Below are 21,942 nucleotides of genomic sequence, written 5' to 3'. Positions count from 1 at the left end.
TATTTTTTAAGTATCTATTCATATATAATTTGCATTTTACACCAATCTAAACTATCTATTTTTTAAGTATCTATTCATATATAATTCTAGCAAAGAAAAATTCAATCTAAGCAATTTACCTATTTTATCCAAAAGAGACCATTTGGTGGCCTTGCCCACGACAGTCCATCCTTATGGGGAAGACTCACATTTCAGCCTCCTTCTGACCACTATCGCGTGATTTACCAGAGCCAGTAATTGAACTCGATCAGAACGTGCTGTATGAAACATAGATTTGGAATTCGTCCGCAACTATTAGATCATCCCTCGGTGATTTGTCTCAATCACATTTGGCTTGGGATAAAATTTTGTACAGGTAATATATGGATTGAAACTTGGTTTTGATTGTTTAGATGAAGTATAGAGTTGGCCAACAAATAGTTATCATCTACCTGATCAACTTTGTCAAAACAAACACTAAACCAAGAGTTGATATCACGAGCAGTCAATGATCCTATGTTTTCTCTATTACTATAAGGAATAATTGGTATGGTACTCGTCATTAAAGAGATTCAAACCTAAGACCCGTCACTTATATATAAAAAAATACCAGACTATAATACTAAATAACTGCAACAAATCAAATTTTATCACCAACGTCCTCCAACCCCTCCCCGCAAGGGCGACAAAAATCAAATTTCCGGGAGCTGCCCATCTACCTGATCCATTGAAGCTCCATGAACACATATTAACGATATCTTTAGTACATCTTTAAACTTAGAAAGCAATTTACATGAAATGAGTTCACCGTCACGTGGCGTTCCGATCAATAATACATTATCATGTCGAGAAAAACTTGCACTTGTCAATGTTTATTGGATACGGAATATCACGTAGCAGTAAACCCGTTCCATCGACAGCGGTTTTCCCAATCACAGCCATGCTGCTGCTACTCTTTCTGATTTCGTTGCACTGCAAAAATTATCTCATAAGAAGCCAACTTAAAGAAGAACAGAAAGACAAGTGCCTTTACCTATCGTCTCCAGGCGACTTAAGGTAGATCAGGTGGGATTGCACCCGACTCTCGGAAGAACAAGGCTGTCCCCCATGAGACGTTTGCCTTCTGGGGATCCTACTACTTATTCCAAACCTTCGCCATCTTTGGATTTAAGCAAAAAAAGTTCTCAAACATATTTCCACCCTTTTGGTTTGTTACACTTATCCAGCAGGCTCTAACTCACAAAAATTCGAAAAAGCACATCATGACAAAAATTTACACCAAATATGGAGGTAGAGATCTGTATGGTATTCTACTTGAATCAAACTTTTTAAATTCAAAAACAATTTTCAAATTTTAGGCCTTAAAAACTTGTTTGGTAGAATTATTTTAAAAAACTGAACTTAAGACTAACTAAAAAAATATAGTCTATTATCTAAAAACATAAAAAGTGAGTTTTTAGATTTTTTTTTAACTTAAACTCACTCATTTCTTTTCCCTCAATCCTCCCTTCTCACTTCAAATCTCTCTCTCTCTCTCTCTCTTCTTCTTTCTCTCTTTTTTTTTTTTACCTTTTTCGTGTCTTCTCCAATCATTTTCATTCTTTCGGTTTTTTCTCTCTCCTCTTCCTCTTTATCTCTTCAGATCCTCTCCCTTCTTCCTCTTTCCTTCAATCATCTCTTAATTTCTTTCCTCATCACTTCTCTTTCTCCTTTTCCTGTGATTCCCTCTTTTCAGATCTTTTTGTCTAGTTTAAGTCGTAATATTTAAAAATTTTAAATCGCAAACCAATTAAATTTTTGAGTCTTAAATAAAATTGTTTTCAATAAATGTTCTTAAGAAATGTTTTGAGAAATGATAAAAAATTTCAAATAGAATACCAAACGGGTCCTGAATTTTCTGGGAATTCCTAAAGTCAGGCATTCATGTAACTCACGCATGTGTTAAACAAAACTCACTTCTATTTCCGGAATCCCGAATCCATTCTTCGAGCTGCTGGATTCTAATGCTATGTTGGGATGCTGTCCCGTGTCCTTCCCCACGGGAGTGGCATGATTCGCCGCCACAAACATATAATGTTCAGAATCAAAACGGAGAATTACAGACTCCAAACGAGACATACATAACAACGAGAATTTGAATCCAGTACACAGGCATTAAGGCTACCAAGTCTCAAAATAATCCAACTTTCTTAGTTGTCCATAACTTAACCTAGCTCTTACACCTACAGACAAAAAATGTGACCAAAACAAACGTTTCGTAATCATCAGCAGAGCTCGCACAGCTTATAGGATTAAAAACCGAAACGTTTTGAATTTTGGAGCACCAACTGATCATCAGTAGAGCTCACACAGCTTATAGGAATAAAAACCGAAGCGTTTCAAAATTTGGAGCACCAAAAGAAGAAACTTTCAACAAGGTGCATCCAAGTAAACCAAACAAAATCTTTCAAAGCTTTACAAGCATACCTTACCCTACGAAGAATTTCCCACAAAAACTAGCACAAAAGAAAAGAGAGAAAATAACTCGATCCTCCAAATCAAATGGTGATAAAAAATAAATTGTTACTTTGGTTACAATTTCACAAAATTAGGGTCTTTTTTTTTCAAAATTAGACTTTATTCGCCTTCAAAACTTCAAATTAGGGTCCCTTTTTTTCAAAATCTCCGGCCATTGGAGCATTTCCCTTTATGTCATTTGGATTGAAATTTCACTCAGCTCAAAATCAGGGGCAATTCGTATATATGCATAAAAGAAAATAGACTAATTTGAACTATTTGACTTAATGAATAGTTTCAAAGGAAGTGATAACTAATTTCAGCTAACTGTCTATTTTTTTAAGTATTATAATTCTTGCAAAGAAAAATTTAATCTAAGCAATTTACCTATTTTATACAAAAAAGATCATCTAAAGGTTTTGTCACGATAGTCTGGTGCTGGGAAGACTCACATTTCAATCTCGTTCTGACCACCATCGCATGTTTACCAGCGTTAATAATTTAACTCAAAACATACCGTGTCGAATACGGGTTTGAAAGTCATCCCCAACTGTTGGACCAACATCCTCCAACGCCTCTCCGCAAGGGCAACAAAAATCAAATTTCCGGGAGCTGCCCATCTACCTAATCCATTGAAACTCCATTAACACATATTAACAATATCTTTAGTACATACATCTAAACTTAGGGAGCAACTTATATGAAATGAGTCTACCGTCACGTGGTGTCTCTTGTAATAATATATTGTCATGTCAAGAAAAGCTTGCACTTATCAATGTATTATTGGATACATGACGCTACGTAGCGGCAAACTCGTTTCATGGAAGTTCTTATCCTGAAGTAAAAAGGTTTGAACGGCTCATAAGTTGAAGACACTACCTTCTTGAATTATCTCTTTTCCTTTTTCTTTTTCTTTTTGACAAGCATGAATACGGATATGTTTTAGTACTAATTAAGGACCATGAAAGAGGACAGAGAAACACAAAAGGCACAAGCTTTATCTTTATCCATAGAGAGAAGTCGCACAATTCAGCAAATTTGTTTAAGATAATGTATGATGATATGCGTAAAGAACTTAAAGCCGCATTCGATGTAGGTTTGTGGTCGTCCAAACAGAAACAGAACGAGGGAAGTCAGCAATTTCAACTGGTTTCCTGCTCAAACTCTTCCCCCTCGGAGTCCTCTGCATTGTCTACGTCGTCATCGTCGGGATCATTGTCGTAGTCTTCTTTATCGTTGTCGACAGCAGTTTTCCCAATCACAGCCATGCTGCTGCTACTCTTTCTGATTTCGTTGCACTGCAAAAATTACCTCGTAAGAAATTATAAATGCTAATGGTAGTAAGCCAACATAAAGAAGAAAAGGAAGATAACTGCCCTCAAATGTAGTTTCTAGATACTTAAAAATACACACGGATCAAACAAACTGCAAAAATGTGCCTAAACTTATATTATCGTCTCCAGGCGACTTGAGGTATATCATTTGGGATTGCACCCAACTCTCGGAAGAACTAGGCTGTCCCACTTAATTCCAAACCCTAGCTATCTCTAGATTTAAGCAAAATCTTTTCTCAAAAGATAGAATAGCTACTGGAAATCAGGGTAAGAAACCCAGTTCGCTTAGTGGAAGATATCGCTGAAGTCATCAAGGTGTTGTGTCGTATAAAGAATACACTTCAAATTACTCGACTAGTCTTTTTCCTCGAGGTTTTGTTTACTCTGATAGGCATAAAACTTGGATGAAATAAAAAAATGTCAAACATACGTCCACCCTTTTGGTTTGTTACACTTTTCAAGCAGCCTCTAACTCACAATAATTTGAAATAGCACATCATGATCAAAATTTACACCAAAATGCAAACCTAAATTTTCTGTGAATTCCTAAGGTCAGGGACTCATGTAACTCGCACATGTGTTAAACGAAACTCACTTCTATTATTGGAATCCCGAAACCTGGAGGTCTCCCTCACTTCAAAAACCTACAACTTTGACTCCCTTACCGAATTAATGAAAATATCATCGAGTAGTGTCCATTCTTCTAGCTGCTGGACTCTAATGCTATGTCGGGATGCTGTCTTTTGTCCTTCCCCCACAGGAGTGACATGATTCACCAGCACCAACATGTAACGTTCAGATTCAAAACGGAGAATTACAGCCTCCGAACGAGACATACATAGCAACAAGAATTTGAATCCAGTAAACAGGCATCAAGGCTAACAAGTCTCAAAATAATCCAACTTTCTTAGTTTTTCATAACTTAACCTAGCTCTTACACCAACAGACGAAAAAGTGACCAAAATAAACATATCGTAATGCAAATCTGATCATCAGTAGAGCTCACACAGCTTACAGGAATAAAAACCGAAACGTTTCGAATTTTAGAGCACTAAAAGAAGGAACTTTCAACAAGGTGAACCCTAGTAACCAAACAAAAACTTTCAAAGCTTTACAAGCATATCTTACCCTATTAAGAATTTCCCACGAAAACTAGCACAAATGAAAGAGGAAATAATTCAATCCTCCAACATCCAAATACTTCACATTAAGCCAATTCAAACGGTGATAACAATAAAAATGGTTACTTTAGTTACAATTTCACAAAATTATGGTCCTTTCTTTCAAAATTAGAATTCATTAGGCTTCAAACTTTCAAATTAGGGTCTTTTTTTTTTCAAAATTTCCAGCCATTGGAGCATTTCCCTCTTTGTTCTTTGGATTAAAATTTCAATTAGCTTTAAATCAGGGGCAATTCGTACAAATGCATAAAGTAAAATTAGATATGCAAATGGGAAAATGGGAAAATATGTAGTATCGGAAAGTACCTTCTCTTCGAAATCGGACTCCTCCATGGCGAGGAGGAGCTCCTCGCTGTGGGGTTGGGGCCATTGGGCTGGAAGCAAAAACGACGTCGGAATGGTCCTTGTTGACCATGGGTACTGTTTCATGAACCCCGGGAACTGTAACATTCTTCTCTTTCTGAACAGAGCGCTTCCGTACAAACCTCAGTGACCGTGGAGGGAGAGGACCTGCTCGACTGGGTATCTCTCTCCTGTTTTCCGGGTGAGATGTGAAGAGAACATGTGAAACCCACGTGACACCACTTAGTTTTTTGTGCACTTCCATTTGAAAATGCTTTTAAAATAACTGAAAACACTTTTGGTGAAATTAATTTTGGGTTCCTAAAGTACTAAGTGTTTTTTTTGGACAAAACATCATATATGTGTTTTTCGCTGGAAGCACTTAAATTGCTTTTTCAAGATCTACTTGAATTTTTACTAAGGATTGATTTCACATAATTTGACAATTGATGCATGAACTCTTTTAAATCATTGAAGCAAAAGTCCAACCATCAATCCACACATCATGTGCTCTACAAACGACATAAAAATCTAATCTCCCAAACATTTTTCTTTTTTAAACTAAATTATATAATCATCGTGAATATGATTCAATTCTTTAGCCACTGAAAGACGTATTCTTAAAGGAAATACTGCATCAACCTTTGATGATTATATTGTATAATAGTTGGCAAATAAGGAAAGAGATCATTTCTGAATCTCTTCTACCAAGGTCATCAGATCAAGTGATCCTGGATTTTTGAAATTTCATCAAACGGCCCACTTGTTTTGATCTTTTAAAACCTATAATAATTTTGGCCGTTTGATAAAATTTTATATGTCTGGATCACTTGATCCGATGATCTTGGTGGTGGAAGAGATCCGAAGAAAATCTCTTTACGGCAAAGAACTCTTGCTATGAATCACCTCAAACAATTATCTACCTTCCTCTCATAGAAATTTGTCTTGCACATAAAAAACCCAAAAACCATCATTGATCTACTTTAAACAACAACCCACACTCAAAGATTTAATTTTGGGCAGTAGCCATAGCCGTTACAAAAGTTTTTCTCGACAGAGTCAGAGAATAATCACAACGTGAAGACTTATCGCCAAAGAAAAAGATAAGAGACAGATGGGTGGGAGAGAGGGAATAGATCAAGAGAGATTGTGCCGACCTCAACTAAGGACAAGGGACAACATATGTTTTGTCTTTGTTTCTCTTAAAAATGCTACTTTTACCATATTTTTATATCACATTTGAATTATGTTTTTAATAGAGGTCTGACTCACAAAAACATGTATGCTCATTAAAAGGTGATATGGATGTGGTATGAAAAGTATGATAAGTGTAGAGTTTTTTTTTTAATAAACATGCAAAATACTATATGTATCATCTCTCTAATAAGATATACGATCTATATGTGCTGGTGGGCTACTTCTATTAAAAAAGTGATACAAATAATTGTACAAGATGATAAGTGTAGCGCTGCTCATAAACATTTGACTGCTACTCATCCGTAGTTCTTATTACATCTTAAAGTATATAGTTATCATTGAGCCATATTATGATATTATAATATCTTGTTCATAAGTTCACAGATTACTAGAAGAATCCTGATGTACAAAAACAAAGCTTCCATATTATTTATATAATACATGTGCCATGCTTTTGCACGTTCAACCTAAATTGCTTCAAAATCTACGCATACATGTTGACAGTGCCAATGAACAGACAAAGTTTAGATTCCTCAAAAAGCCACGAGCACAAGAAAAGTGGTCCCAAACTCTTTCACTAATCTCCTTTGTTTATTTGGTAATTCAGCCTAATCTCAGTCTCAAAAGCCTCTAAAACATCATATTTTGGGGGAATCAAATCCTCACTGAACACTAGAAGAATAGAAAACTCACGAACTCCAATACTTTTTCTGATACATATCATTCATTCATATTATAATATATGTATTTATTAATTACATATCATATTTCACGGAAAAATGTTAAGGACTCTCTTAAAAGTGAGACTATCCATAGATTCTTTACCAACTCACAATTTTAAAGTCAATTTCCGTGACAATATTATAAAATTTTGTAAAAAAAACATGAATGAGCAAAAATCCATGAAGAGCCTAATTTTAAAAGAATTAGTTTAACATTTCTCTATTTCAGACGCATGTATCAACTTCAACTTTATCGTTTAGTTATATTACAAGTTTGAACATTAGCAATGCTACGCATCATTGCGGCTTACTTTCAAAAACTTCCGCACAAACTTGTCCAACGTTACGTAACATGCGCCTCCATACCATTCGACCTTCCTTTCTCCAAAGGCAAGACCGACTCACCCAGCCTCGTCACTTATTCTCTTATTTTCTTCTCACTGCCATCGTGTCCGTATTCTTCTGCTTCCACGTTTTCTAATGGTCTCTTACTCACACTTCCTCCTCCTTAACCATCCTCTTCACGGACCCATTTCTCCATGTTCCAACCCCACTAGAACCCATTTCTTAGTTTTATTAATCTCCTCCGTTTTGTTGCCCACCAACTGTTTGACGAAAGTCCTGTAGAACCAGCAGACCATGAGGCTTTACGTCTACGTGATGGAAGCTCAGGACTTGCCCGTGAGGGAGTCGTACGTGAAGCTCCAGGTGCGGAGGCACAAGTCCAAGACCCGGGTTTTGAGAAGTACCACCAACCCGGTTTGGAATGAGGAGTTTGTTTTCGGGGTGCATGATGTGAATGAGGAGCTTGTGGTGTCTGTGTATCACCAGGATGAGGAGCAGTCTGGCTTGTTCTATGGCGGGTCTGAGTTGGTGGGTCGGGTTTCGATTCCGGTTTCGTCTGTTGCTGCTGAGAGTACTTGCACCTTGCCTCCGGCTTGGTATGCTCTTGAAAGTCCCAGGACTGGGAAGTTCATTAGCAAAGATTGTGGTTAGTGAACTTTTATGTCTGTTGTTCTGGTTTGTTTCAGTAGCGGGTTTTCGAGAGGGAAAATGATTTCTGCACACTTTTTCTCCATTTATTTTTAGGATAGAGAAATAATCTGGGTCTGCATGGGAAAAAATGAGCGTGTGAAAATCATTTCTCTTCGTTTTGATTATTTTTGCTCATATATTGTGTTTTTCTTTGCTTTCACAGACATTTAATTAGAACTTGGATTTATATGGATGCTATAGCAATTTATATACCTTATTATATGATATGATATTCTGCATCCGTTTTCAAGGAATTGATATGAACATGATAAGAAAAACTGGTTTTGTTGTTAATAGAGATCTCAGTTGTACTGGATTATGGATTGAAGAAATTTAAGCACAATGAGTTAAGGTTAATTTATGGGTAAATTACAAAAAATTACCTCAACTATTTGGTCATTAACAGTTTTATACCTCGTCTTTAAAAAGTTTCAATGTCATACCTTATCTTCAAATTTGTTGCAATATCATACCTTTCGTCAGTTGACTGTTAGTTCCTTTATTAAATGCTGACATGGTATGAGGCGAGATCCATTTTTTATTAAAAAAATTAAAAAAAAAATTAAAACTATTAATTAAATATTAAAAAAAAAAATTAAAAAAAAAAAAACTAAACCCAGATCCCATCACCCCCCGACGCGAAACCCCATCCCCTTCTCCCCTACCCAACCTGCAACCCAGAAGAAGAAGAAGCAAAGAAAAAAAAAAAAAACAAACAAACAAACAAAAGCAAATCCAGTTCGTCCCCCCTCCCCCCACCCAACCTGCAACCCAGAAGAAGAAGAAGGAAAAAAAAAAAAAAAAAAAGAAGCAAACCCAGTTCGTCCCCCCCCCCCCCACCCACCCCACCCACCTGCAACCCAGAAGAAGAAGGGGAAAAAAGAAAAAAAAAGAAAAAAGCAAACCTAGTTCATCCCTCTCCCCCCCCCCCCCAACCCAACCTGTAACCCAGAAGAAGAAGAAGAAGAAGAAGAAGAAGAAAAAAGAAAAAAGTGGGCTCGTCTCATGCCACGTCAGCATTTAACAGAGGAATTGACAGACAACTGACGGAAGGTATGACATTGCAACAAAATTCGAAGATAACGTATGAAATTGAAACTTTTTAAAGACGAGGTATGAAATTGTTAATGACCCAATAGTTGAGGTAATTTTTTGTAATTTACCCTTAATTTATTTATGAAGGTGCATTTGAAATCGAATGAAAATCGCTCGAGATTTTACCCTTTTATTGGGTTTTGTTGCTTTCTCATAGTTTTAGATAAGCAGGGGTGGAGCTAGGATTTTGTATGCTGGGGCAAATCATTAAATACACGGGAGTTTTTTTTGAGACGAAAAAAATTAATATCTAGAAAACCAAAATTTTTTTAAATCACATTTGTTTTGACTTTGTTTGTGCCATACTTGACCAATCCCGAAACTACCGAGCACTGGTCAACGTCATACCTTCAAGGACCCACTGAGGGGTTCATGCTGAGGCACCCCTGTCAAAGCACAAGAGTTTCCCTCCAACAAGGAGGCCAATCACAGCATGACACATGTCACCGTCATAATAAATCTCATCGAGTCCCACATCGACCGCGTACAAAAGCTAAAGACTCTCCTCAACTATAAAAGGAGACCAATCTCCTACAATTAATCCCTAATGTCATTACTGTACTTAAACTAGTCATTAGAACTCACTAATGATGATTATGCTTGAACCTATGTATTTGTGTAAACCCTTCACTATTAATGAGAACTCCTTTACTCCGTGGACGTAGCCAAACTTAGGGTGAACTACGTACATCTTGTGTTTGCTTCCCTATCCCTATCTCTTTACATATTTATCCTCATTGGTGATTGGAGCAACTGAGCGAAGGTCACAAACTTAACACTTTATGTTGTACCAAAACCTTCACTAATTTTGTGCATCAACAGACTTTTTTTTTTTTTTTTGGTAAAAAAATATCATTTGTTTTGACTATTTGAAGATTAACCGGCTGATTATAGTCATTTTCTTGGGGGTGGGGTGGGAAGGGTAGCATCTCATCTGACCCTAATGTAGTTCTGCTGCTCTGGACAAGATTGTTCATTTTCTTATTGTGTACATTAGTTTGGGTCGAGGGTGATGATTGTCTATCCGTCATGCGAATTTCTATGCCTCACATCTTAAGGAAATAAAAATATGTAAGGCTTTGGATTTTTCTATGTTGTTCTGAATTCAATCAGATGATCAAGGTATGTGCTTAATATTTAGTAGAGAAACTTGTGGTGTATTTCAGTAGCACTGAGTAGTTCTGCAGTATGTATATTTTTCTTCCTCTTACTGTTGAGTCGTAATTTTCAGTTTATCACCTTTTATTGGATCATGGGAAAAATTCTGGTAGGGAAGAAATTTGCCTTTTTACTAAATTGCCTGCCATTGTCTTCCTCTTAGACCTAAGCTTTAGTTTGTCAAACAAAGTTGTTGACTTGGGCATTGTTACGACGCATTATGTCCTTTCTAGCATTTTAGGCATCAATGGGATCTCTGTATTGATTGAATCATTGCCGTTCATATGCAGGGAAAATTCTTCTCACCCTTTCTCTGCATGAAAAAGGCCATGATGCTTCCATTGATCACGTTCTTAGTGATCATTCAAATATAAGCCTTGAGGAAGCTAATGAGGTGGACAGTCCATTTATGTCAACTCACGGTGTCTTTTCTTCCAAATCTTTATGTTCCAAGATGCCAGGTGGTATACCGTTGTTGAAGGCTATTGTGAGACGTATGGACAAGCTTATGCATAAGAACGATGAAGCCTCAAAAACAGATGATTCTTCGGAGTTGTCTACTTCAGTATCTGATTATGAAGATTGTGTGGAGGAGCATCAAAGTAGTTGTAGCTTTGAAGAGTCTCTTGAGATGATGCGGTCAAGAGGAAGCGAACAAAAACTGCCGGAAAAACTGCTGGGAGGGATTCTTATTGATCAGGAATATGCTGTTTCACGGCATGATCTTAATGCATCTCTTTTTACCCCAAATTCACAGTTTTGGAGAGATCTTGCAGAACTTCAGGGGACAACAGATCTACAGGAGGGGCCTTGGACGTGGAAATCCGGAGAGATGCCATGTTTGACACGAGTTGTTTCCTACACAAGAGCTGCCTCAAGGTTAGTTAAGGCTGTTAAAGCCACAGAGGAGCAAACGTACATCACAGCAGATGGAAAGGAATTTGCTGTATTAATCAGTGTGAGTACACCTGATGTTCCATATGGAAATTCATTCAAGATTCAGTTGCTTTACAAGATAATGTCTGGACCAGAGCTACCTTCAGTGGAACAATCCTCCCGTCTGGTGGTATCCTGGGACATTAACTTTCTCCAGAACACAATGATGAAAGGCATGATTGAGCGAGGAGTTCGACAGGGACTTGAGGAGAGTTTTGGTCAGTTTTCCAGCTTGCTGGCTCGGAATTTCAAAATGCTGGATTCAACAGACTTGTCTGACAAGGATCATATCCTGGCAAGTATGCAGGCAGGGCAACAATCAGATTTGAAGTTGGCAACTGAATACTTCTGGAATTTCACTCTATTTACCACTATCTTTATGGTTCTGTATGTCCTGGTTCATATTCTACTTTGTGAGCCCAGTACACCCCAGGGCTTGGAATTTATCGGACTTGATTTGCCAGACAGTTTTGGAGAGCTCATCACATGTGGAATTCTCATCCTTCAGTTAGAGCGCGTTTATAACATGGTTTTACACTTTGTACAAGCTAGGTTGCAGAAAGGTAAGCACATTTATAGCATCGCATTAACTTTACTAAACTATTCGAGTCTACGGTGCCTTCACACTTGATGTACATCTTTAACACTGTCCTGGGATTTACTCAATCGTTCGGTCTCTTTCAATAGGAAGTGATAATGGAGTCAAAGCACAAGGTGATGGATGGGTTCTTACTGTTGCTTTGATTGAAGGGAACAGCTTAGCATCCTTGGATTCATCAGGGTTCTCTGATCCCTATGTGGTTTTCACCTGCAATGGTAAAACAAGAGCAAGCTCTGTCAAGCTTCAAACAAGTGATCCTCAATGGAACGGTGACGACTTTTTCCTTCTTTGTCCATTTTTTTTCCAACCATATATTTACAGATGCCTTCTTGCAAATGTGATGCAGATATACTTGAGTTTGGTGCTATGGAAGAACCGCCATCAGTTCTGGATGTTGAAGTTTTTGATTTTGATGGCCCATTTGACCGTGCTACATCACTTGGACATGCTGAGATCAATTTTCTTAAACACTCAGCTACCGAACTTGCAGATTTGTGGGTCTCCCTTGACGGAAAGCTTGCTCAGTCTTCTCAATCAAAGTTGCACGTCAGAATCTTTTTGGACAATAACAAGGGAGCTGAAACAATTAGGGATTATATGACCAAAATGGAAAAGGAAGTTGGAAAGAAGGTGAGGACTTTGCGTCACGATTTCTTCTTTCTTTTCTTCTTGAGTTAACCTAACTGTTATGTGCGTGAGTTTCCCTCTTACAGGTTATATTTTTGTTGGTGCACGTTTAACATTATCTCTTGACAAAAAAAAAAAAAAAAAAAAAACCTACAATTGAGCCTAATTTCTACTCTAGATGTTGATCAAAACTCTGCTTGGTTTGACAGTTGAATCTGCGATCACCTCAGAGGAATTCAACATTTCAGAAATTGTTTGGGTTGCCACCAGAAGAATTTCTTATCAGTGATTTTACATGCTCCCTGAGGAGGAAAATGCCTTTACAGGTGCCATATTTGGTTTCTATCATGCTATTCAACTACTTGAAAAATAAAGAATAAATTACAATAAATTGATAGATATTTTAGATCTTCTAGCATTCCAATTAAATCTGGGTTCTTCTGAGCTCTATTATACGGGATAAGAAAGATATGTTAGCTTCTATTTGTGTGGTATGAGTTAGATGAGGAATGAAAAATTCCGCTGCGTTGAGCACTATGAAGCCTTTGTGTGTGTGCATGCATGTTCAGTGCGTGCGCATATCTGATTATAGCAACGATGACTTGCTGGTGCAGGGCCGACTCTTTCTATCTGCAAGGATAGTTGGGTTTTACTCGAACTTGTTTGGACACAAAACAAAATTTTTCTTTCTTTGGGAGGATATTGAAGATATCCAAGTTCTTCCCCCATCCTTGTCATCTGTGGGTAGCCCCTTGCTGGCCTTTGTTCTAAAAAAGGATCGAGGAATTGATGCAAGGCATGGTGCGAAGTGTCAAGACGATGAAGGCAGGCTGAAATTTAATTTCCAATCATTTGTATCATCTAATTCAGCCAGCAGGTAGTGATATTAGGGAACTATATAAATGTTTAAGACAAATGATTTCTTTTTTGCCAGTCTTTATACATGTAGAAAGCTGATGACTGATTATGTTTTCCTGGCAGGACAATAATGGGCTTGTGGAGAACGAGAACACTTAGTGCTGAACAGAAAACACAAATTGCTGAAGGACATTTTGATCAGAAAGACATCCCCATAATGCTTGAAGACACTGAATCCATACTCAATCTTGAGTATGAAAAGATGTCCAAAGTTTATACTGCAGAACTACCTATTAACGTAAGTTGTTGGTTATCTTCTCTTTTTCCTTTTTATTGCTTTGTTAATCGTTAAAGAGTTTATACTGCATGATTTGTTATTCAGCTTTGAACTTCGTTTCTTTAGTGAAACGAAGACTGTTGCTCATGTGAAATTGTATCTGACTTCATAGCCTTGGTTGACGATTTGACAACGTAACATGGGTGACTAACAATTAGAGTTGGCGCAGACAAAATCTCTGATGGAAATTTTCGAGGGAGGAAAGTTGGAGCATAAAATCATGGGGAAATCATGCTGTCTTAACTATGTAACTGCCGCTTGGGAACCTACAAAAAAGCCGGATGTCTTTGAACGACAACTATCTTACAGGTTCAACCGCCAGGTCTCGATCTTTGGAGGAGAGGTTACATGCAGACAAGAAAAGTCCCCCTTGGCAAACGGTGAAGGATGGATCGTGGATGAAGTTATGGCTCTGCACGGCATTCCATTTGAGGATCACTTTCGTGTACGTGACATCAAACTGAGAATCGCTACCTTTTGACATTGCCTACATTTTCGCTTAATACAGATATTCGATTCATCGTGCAGGTTCAGCTCAGGTACCGCATCGAGAAATCTGCCATGGCTCATAATGCATGTAAATGCAATGTTCATGTCAGGGTCTTCTGGCTTAAAAGGACAAAGTTTCAGGACAGGGTCACACGCAACATCATAGGGAAATTCGCCCATGGATTCAAGGAAATATTCGAATTCGTCGAGCGGGAGATTCTCTTGGCACCGGGACAAGACATTTCCCTTTGACACACACTCTTTAGCCTCACTATCATTCACATTCAGATAGATCACAGATTCTTTTGGAGCTTTCGGCCGGATAGCGATACGAAATCAGCAACGTAGTCCAAACCAGGAAATGTACGTCCAAATGTAGGACCTTTCGATATTTTTTTCTTATATTCTGCTTTCGTTGTAGGAATTTCCTCCTTATTTTGTTTAACGTAGAACAACAAAGCATTCTGAAATTTACTCGAAAGTCTTTATTTTGGCCAAATCAATAGACATTTTTTTTGACAAAAATAAGAAATTTACTCGAAAGTCTTTATTTTGGCCAAATCAATAGACATTTTTGACAAAAATAAGGAGTAATTGCCGTCAAATATATGCAAGAGATTAAATACGCCATTACGATTACGTCCAAGACAATCTCTCCCCTATTATCTTTTTGCCGCCCAAGTGTGAACGGCAGAACCAAAAGTTGGAATTTTGAACCCAAAAAGTCGAGGGCTTGCGAAGACTTTGAATCTTTATAGTCTCTGAATCATCTTCTCCAACTTCATTCTTCTCTGACCGCTCCTGTGGAGCGATGGCCTCCACCGCGGTCATCGACGTCCGGTATTTCGGAACCTCTAAGGTAAGAATGTGAGTTTATAGTTTGTTGGGTTTTGTTATGCTCTGATCTGTTTGGTTGCTGAGAAAATCAGGGAGAAAATATGATGTGCTAGTTGGTTGTAAGATGCAAGTTGTGTGGATCATATCTGTATGAGATGTAGAGCATCGCTTGCCCGTCTCTCTAAAATCTTGACAGGCCTTAGTCGGATAAAATTGATAATTTTATCTTACTGGGAAAATTAATTTGCAAATTGTGTTTCTGGGTACAGAGACTTTCCAGATTGTGTTATGTTTTTATTTGGTTGCTTAGTTTTGAATGCTACTAACATCTCACTGGTTGTGTGATGAAGGTTAGAGCCGGCGGCAGAGTGAGGCATCTCAGTGCTCGTGTTGATAACAATGGCGAACTGGATCTCGACATGGGAGCATTGCGGAGAGAAATTCGCAGCCTTTGTGCCCTCCCACCCGCTGCTGACATTACTCTGACGTACATTGATGAAAACTACGATGTCGTTACTCTTGTGGACGATGATGATCTGCGGGAAGCAATGAGGCAGCGTCTGGAGCCCTTCAGGATCGATGTGCTGATGAACGATGACAAAGAAGACTGCGGCAAAAACTCAAGCTCCGGAAAATGTCACGTGACGGATGCTGTAAATGCAACAAGTGATGTGAGTAATAGCAATGTGTTTGATGAATTCCATCTGGCAAATTATGATCACCCTGTTAGTCCTAAGGTTAAACAATCTGAAGACGAATGTGGTATGATGTGCGACGCAGGCATTCGCTGTCGCGCCTGCAATGACAAGGTCGCGAAACTGTGGTTAGCGGCGTTGGCCCTCGTAGTGTCGGTCCGGTTATTATCCCGGCGACATGGATCGGATTGTTGATTGCTTCTACAACACCTCCTCTGCAAGTGAGCTTGTTTTTGTGCTCAACTTAAAGAAAAAGGGAGGCTTTGTTGCTTTGGCTTGTGCAGCAATTTTGAGTCTGCCGGCCAATTAACATATACATTGGAATTGGAATTTATATATAGCTTGTTTCTTTTCTTTAATTTATTTGTGATATGAGTTGATTGTCTTCTTTGTATTTCATGAATGCTCGTAATTGCTTGAGTTGTAGAGCACTTCATGGAAAAGATCAAATGTTTACTTATAGTTATAAAAATTATTAATAGTTGATTTCTGATACGTAAGTATTGAGAGTAAATCTTGATATGGTTAATACATGAGTATTCAATCTCTCTTACGTTTCTTAGCACATATAGAATCAAATAAAGTGCGTTCTTATACAGAAATCTCTAATTTAATACGTGAAAAAGATAAGCAATTAAATTGATTAAATGGGGCAATTGATCACAATACCATGTACTCATTCATTCTCTCCTCTAATTCATGTAAATAAACATGTAGCACGAGAAATTTTTATTAGTGTTAGGAACACATGTAGCGTGATTATATCATTCTTCGTGTTTTAATAAGAAGGGACCACATGATTAGGCACATGCTATAATATAAGTACAATAATAACGTTACGTAACTGTGCTGTGAATCTTCATCATTTTCCACCCATATATTTTCATTATAATTTTAGCGTCATAAATTCCATGTTTATCAAGAATGGCTTTGGGTCAACACAACCACTAAGATTACACACAGAAGAAAAAAAAAATGTGATATCCACACACATTTTTCTACTTCTCTCACATCTTTTTAATTTTCGACCATCGGATCGGATGAATTGAAGAATATAAAAGGAAAGAAATTAATAAGATGTGTGAGAGAAATAAAAAGGAATGTGTGGATAACACACCTAAAAAAAAATAACGCCTCCACGTATGAGGTTCCACACCATTACGACGGTCCTTCAACCACCAGAACACAACCGCGCCTTTAATATATCCGCGCACAGCGCCCCTATCTTTGGCGAGAAGAAAACCAGCAATAATTATTTTTCTTATTCGCCAAGCCAAGAGCGATATATAATAATATAAATATACAGACACTCAAACTCCGTCTGTATTTCCGCTTTGCGTTTCGTAGAGAGAGAAAGCTAGAGAGAGAGAGACAGAGAGAGAGGGGAAAGAGGCGGTAGTAGCGGCTGACGGGTACGCTTGGGATTCCGAGATAACGTTCGATTTTCTCGTTCCTGAACGGTTCTGTGATTGTTTAGGGTTAGGGTTAGGGTTTTACTTTTAGTTATCGGATTTGGAGCACAGTGGTTGTTTCTACAGCTATGGCGTCGACCAAGGTTATCAAGGTGCGATCTTTTCGAACTTTCGTTTCTGAATTTGATTTGGGTTTTTGGTTATTCTCTGTTTGGTTGACGGGAAAAATTTGGGATAAGGGAAAGAGGTTTGGAAATTTGACATGCAACTGAGCTGTGGGATGAAATGGGGTTCTTGATTGATGAATTTATGTTGGGTTTTTTTTTTTTTTTTTTTTTGGTAATTGAAGAGGGTTTATGTGATGATAATTTTTTGAATTTTGAGTTTTGATGCCTGGCATGTTAATTTGATTGAATGTTATTTTCTCGGAAAGATTGTTGATTTATTTGGATAATCGGAGAAGTAACGTGGTTAATCTAGGTAACCCTCACTAGTTTGTTCATGGGTCGGTTGAATTTTGGCAAAATTTGTGTGCTGTTTTCAGACTCCAATTTGATTTTGTCATTTGCAGGTGTCAACATTTTTATTGAATTCTTGGGTTTGAAAAGGTTTATTAATTTTCTAATTCTCTCTCTGTTGTATTACTGCTCTTGTTCGATGTGTATGCTTATTAACCGTTAATCCATTTCAGAATAATTTAATGTATTGGTTTGTTATTTGTCGTTTTCATCGTTGCGCTATCAGGGTAATGATTAGGTTTTGATTAGACTGGGGATATCTGTTACCTGTTGTGTTTATCTTAAAGTTGTCTTGAATTTTAATAAATGTTCTAGCTGGATAGCTGCATATGTAACTCTTTGTTAGTTATATCAAGTCAGTCAACAGCATGGTGCAATTACATTCTATGTTTATTTGGTTACTTTCGTATGTACTAATATGTAACTGGTTGTTCTAAAGGTTCAATATGCGGAAACACTAAGGCGTTTCAATGCCAGTGTCAATGAGAACGGTCAACTGGATCTTGACATGAGTGGATTGCGAGAAAAGATCTTGAGTCTTTTCAATCTCCACCCTGATGCTGACATTACTTTGGCCTACGTTGATGAAGATGGTGATGTAGTAACTCTTGTTGATGATGGTGATCTGCGTGACACAATGAGGCAGAAGCTCAAATTCTTGAAGATATATGTACAGATTAACAAGGAGAAATCTACTAAGTCAAGTGGAAGTTCTACTCCTTTGAGGTCCCCTCAAGGTCAAACTCCAATACCAAATTTTAATGCTGACGCTGCCGAAGTTTTGAAGTCCCTGCCAGAGCCACTTCGGGAATTTGCTTCGAAGTTTCCTCTTGAATTGGCTTCAAAAGCCGCATCATCCAGTCCGGTGTTTGCGGAGCTTGTTGACTGCTTTTCAAAGATGGGCCTGTCGTACATGATTCCAGATGCCCAGGTTCAGACTGCTGGAGATTCGGGCAAGCAAAGCGGCGCCTCTAAGAGTCCTGTGGATCCCCCAGCTGCTTCTAAGTCAAATGATATGAAGGGTGATGGCAGGTCAGAACCCATCTCTGCAGCTGAGGAATCAAGCACCAAAAAAGGTCAGGCGACAGACTCTGTGAATGTGACCAAGGATGTGGGGATGTCTGCTCCACCTCTTTATGCAACTCTTGATCTCAATTTCCTTCCTACTGATTCTAATCTATCAGGACCCACGCCCGTTAATGATTCACCAGCTGGATCAAGTCTTCACACCAGTGATGCAAGGAAGGAGTCTAAGGAGCTTCCCAATGGTCTTCTCAATATTCAAAAGAAACTTCACAACAAGAAGCCTTTTGGTTGTGGTCCGTCTGCAAGTTCAGCTCGTCCTGCGAGGAATATTCATGATATGATTGGTAATCGTTTCAACGAATGTCCGTTTACAGGGACTCCCATTGCAAATGACTCAGCTACTCCTGCTGCCTGTCGGCGCATTCCTTTCAAAAGAAATCACTCCGAAGCGATGGGTGGTATGTTCCATACAGGTGTTCGCTGTGATGGATGTGGTTGTCATCCAATTGTTGGACCTCGATTCAAGTCAGTAGTGTAAGAATGGAACTTACCAAATCTCTGATGCTAAGTTGGTAGTGAAATGTTGTTGAACTCAGATTATTGATGTTACTTTCTGTTTCTTTTCTGCAGGAAAGAGGATTATGACCTCTGCCAGATCTGTTTTGCCAGTAAGGGTAATGCAACTGATTACATTAGGATTGACCACCCTATCTCTCATCGTCATCCACGGCCCTTCAAGGGGTTGTATGAGCAAGTATGTAGATCCCTCTAATACTTTTTCTTCCCCATAGATACCATATTTTATTTTTGTTATGAATTTGACCTTTCTTTTTCATTCTTAATGATAGCCTCCATGGGTAGGTCCCCCAGTTATGCCAAAAATATTGAGAGGTAGTATGAAGCAAGGCCGCCCTAAGCTTGATAGCCGCTTTGTTTTGGATGTCAATGTAATGGATGGTACCTTTATAGCCCCATCTACTCCATTTACCAAAATATGGCGGATGCGCAACAACGGTGGTATGGTGTGGCCTCAAGGAACAACACTTGTGTGGATTGGGGGTGACAGATTTAGCACTTCAGATTCAGTTGAAATAGAGGTGGCATACTTTGACATTGTTCTGGAATTGTTCGAGTCGCATTTAATATTTACTTTTTTGTTGTCTTTCCGTATTTCCTGGGTTTTAGTTGGCACTTCTATTCATTTTTGTTTTAGTTCTTTTATTTCAGAGATTTTTTGTTGTCATTTTTTAATTTCATGGTTCGTTACAGATTCCTGGGGATGGTGTGCCGGCTGAAAATGAAATTGACATTGCCGTTGATTTTACTGCACCCGAGTCACCTGGTCGCTACATCTCATACTGGCGGATGGCAACCTCATCTGGCCAAAAGTTTGGGCAACGCGTTTGGGTCCTGATTCAGGTATCTTCCTTATTATTAATTGTGTTCTTTTGATGACCTCTACTTTTATTATGCATACAGGCGGATGTTTCCGGAACAACTTTATACCTAATGCCCGTAACTAGACAACTCTTCTTATCCTTTTTTCCCTTGTGCAGGTTGATACATCCTTGAAGGATTCATTCTTTGATAGTTTTCAGGGTCTGAACTTGAATCTGCCCCCAAAAGAATCTGAAAAAATAGATGTGAACCTTCAACCAGCTGCTGGCAGCGACTTTCTCCGGCCTTCTGGTTCCAGCCCACTTAAGGAACCGGTGAAGCCCATGCCTACTGAGCTACCTGGACATGACCAGGAGCTCCACTTCCCCATCAACGATAGCTTGCTAGTTGGCCACAGCGCTTCTGCCCCTACTGAGCCACAGGGTTCTTCAACTGTGTTGTACCCCACTGTCGAGCCACAAGGTTCTTCAGCTGTGTCGTTTCCCACTGTTAAGCCACAGGGTTCTTCAACCGTGTTGTATCCCACCGTCAATATCTTCAAACCATCTCTGCCCTCCCCCAAATTGTCGCCTGTTGTCAATGCACCAGCATCATCCGAAGGGACCAGTTCAAACAATGCCGTGGAAGACACCATGCTGAAGGAGCTCGAGGCTATGGGATTTAAGCAGGTCAATTTGAATAAGGAGGTTCTACGTATGAATGAATACAACATGGAGCAGTCTGTCGATGATCTCTGCGAGGTTTCGGACTGGGATCCCATCCTTGAAGAGCTGCAGGAAATGGTAAGTTTGTACAACCCGACTGTAACAAAACCTTGACGGAGAGTTCCCTCTCCAAATTTTCAGTGTATTCTGAGTACGATCGCTGTGTGCAGGGTTTCTGTGATGCCGAAATGAACAAGAAGCTGCTGGTGAAGAACAATGGAAGCATCAAGCGTGTGGTTATGGATCTGATAAACGGGGAGCAGCTTTAGTTGGAAGACAGCTACTAATAAATCATGTTATTATATAATCCTAGCGTGTGTGTGTGTGTGTATTATCTCAGAAATAATGGACTGACATTTTGCGATATGCAATATGATGCTTTCCTTGCTTTTGGGGACCATGTCCATGTGCATCTTTTTCGTAGTATGTAATTATGTATTAGTAAATTGGTACTGATATCTAAGTTTTGGATTTAATTTTATAGTCTATGTCATGTATTCATGTGGCCATTTACTTTATTGATTTCTATGTTTTTTAATGTCCCACGACTTCATTTTATAGTTCGGTTATATGCCACCGAGACGTCAAGATGATAGTATCTTAAAAGGATTAATTGCTCTGGTGTGTGGATACGCTTGAGATATAGGTGTTGTAGTATTCTGGTTGCATGTAAGGTAGGTACGGTGTGATTTGTTAATTTAGCATGAAATAACACAAAAATAACAAGTTTCGAGTCTGTCTGTTAACGGATTAGGTTGTTATTGAGTTATTTGTTAAAAAATTGTTAAGGTAAGAAGCATGACACGTAAATAACACGAGCACAATTCATTTGCAGGTCTAGACATTAAAGTATAAAATTCTTTTGCGTGACTTATTAATTCGACACAAAATAGCACGGTCTATTCACAAGTCGGATTTTTAATGGATCATTTGTTAAGAATCTATTTAGGTAATTAATTTAATAA

General features: G+C 38.5%; 3 protein-coding genes across 5 annotated transcripts; 2 read left to right on the top strand and 1 right to left on the bottom strand.

Moving 5' to 3' along the window:
• Positions 1-3,453: 3,453 nt before the first annotated feature.
• On the bottom strand, positions 3,454-5,535 carry LOC137711434 (uncharacterized). The gene is made up of 2 exons (XM_068450677.1): positions 5,297-5,535; positions 3,454-3,773 (listed from the first exon to the last, which is right to left on the bottom strand). Exons 1-2 carry the CDS (start codon positions 5,438-5,440, stop codon positions 3,618-3,620), a joined length of 300 nt encoding a protein of 99 aa, XP_068306778.1. The 5' UTR covers positions 5,441-5,535; the 3' UTR covers positions 3,454-3,617.
• A 2,030-nt stretch (positions 5,536-7,565) lies between these two features.
• Positions 7,566-15,712, top strand: LOC137710778 (C2 and GRAM domain-containing protein At5g50170). Its single transcript, XM_068449902.1, has 10 exons — positions 7,566-8,242; positions 10,830-12,038; positions 12,163-12,345; positions 12,423-12,706; positions 12,913-13,029; positions 13,318-13,580; positions 13,685-13,859; positions 14,068-14,343; positions 14,427-15,246; positions 15,575-15,712. The coding sequence occupies exons 1-9, from the start codon at positions 7,891-7,893 to the stop codon at positions 14,637-14,639; spliced, it is 3,072 nt and encodes a 1,023-aa protein (XP_068306003.1). The 5' UTR covers positions 7,566-7,890; the 3' UTR covers positions 14,640-15,246; positions 15,575-15,712.
• A 1,449-nt stretch (positions 15,713-17,161) lies between these two features.
• Positions 17,162-21,474, top strand: LOC137710269 (protein NBR1 homolog). Of its 3 annotated transcripts, XM_068449197.1 has the most exons (8): positions 17,163-17,483; positions 18,289-18,925; positions 19,034-19,409; positions 19,506-19,629; positions 19,724-19,972; positions 20,145-20,294; positions 20,432-21,055; positions 21,148-21,474. In XM_068449197.1, the coding sequence occupies exons 1-8, from the start codon at positions 17,460-17,462 to the stop codon at positions 21,244-21,246; spliced, it is 2,283 nt and encodes a 760-aa protein (XP_068305298.1). In that variant the 5' UTR covers positions 17,163-17,459; the 3' UTR covers positions 21,247-21,474. The 3 variants fall into 3 exon arrangements, with proteins under 3 accessions (XP_068305297.1, XP_068305296.1, XP_068305298.1); XM_068449196.1 differs by having other exon boundaries at positions 17,162-17,483; positions 18,289-19,400; XM_068449195.1 differs by having other exon boundaries at positions 17,162-17,483; positions 18,289-19,409.
• Positions 21,475-21,942: the final 468 nt, after the last annotated feature.

The sequence above is a fragment of the Pyrus communis genome, chromosome 12, assembly GCF_963583255.1.
Source record: "Pyrus communis chromosome 12, drPyrComm1.1, whole genome shotgun sequence".
NCBI lineage: Eukaryota > Viridiplantae > Streptophyta > Magnoliopsida > Rosales > Rosaceae > Pyrus > Pyrus communis.
Note: the sequence above shows the minus strand (reverse complement) of the source record. Positions and strands in the feature narration are given on the sequence as shown.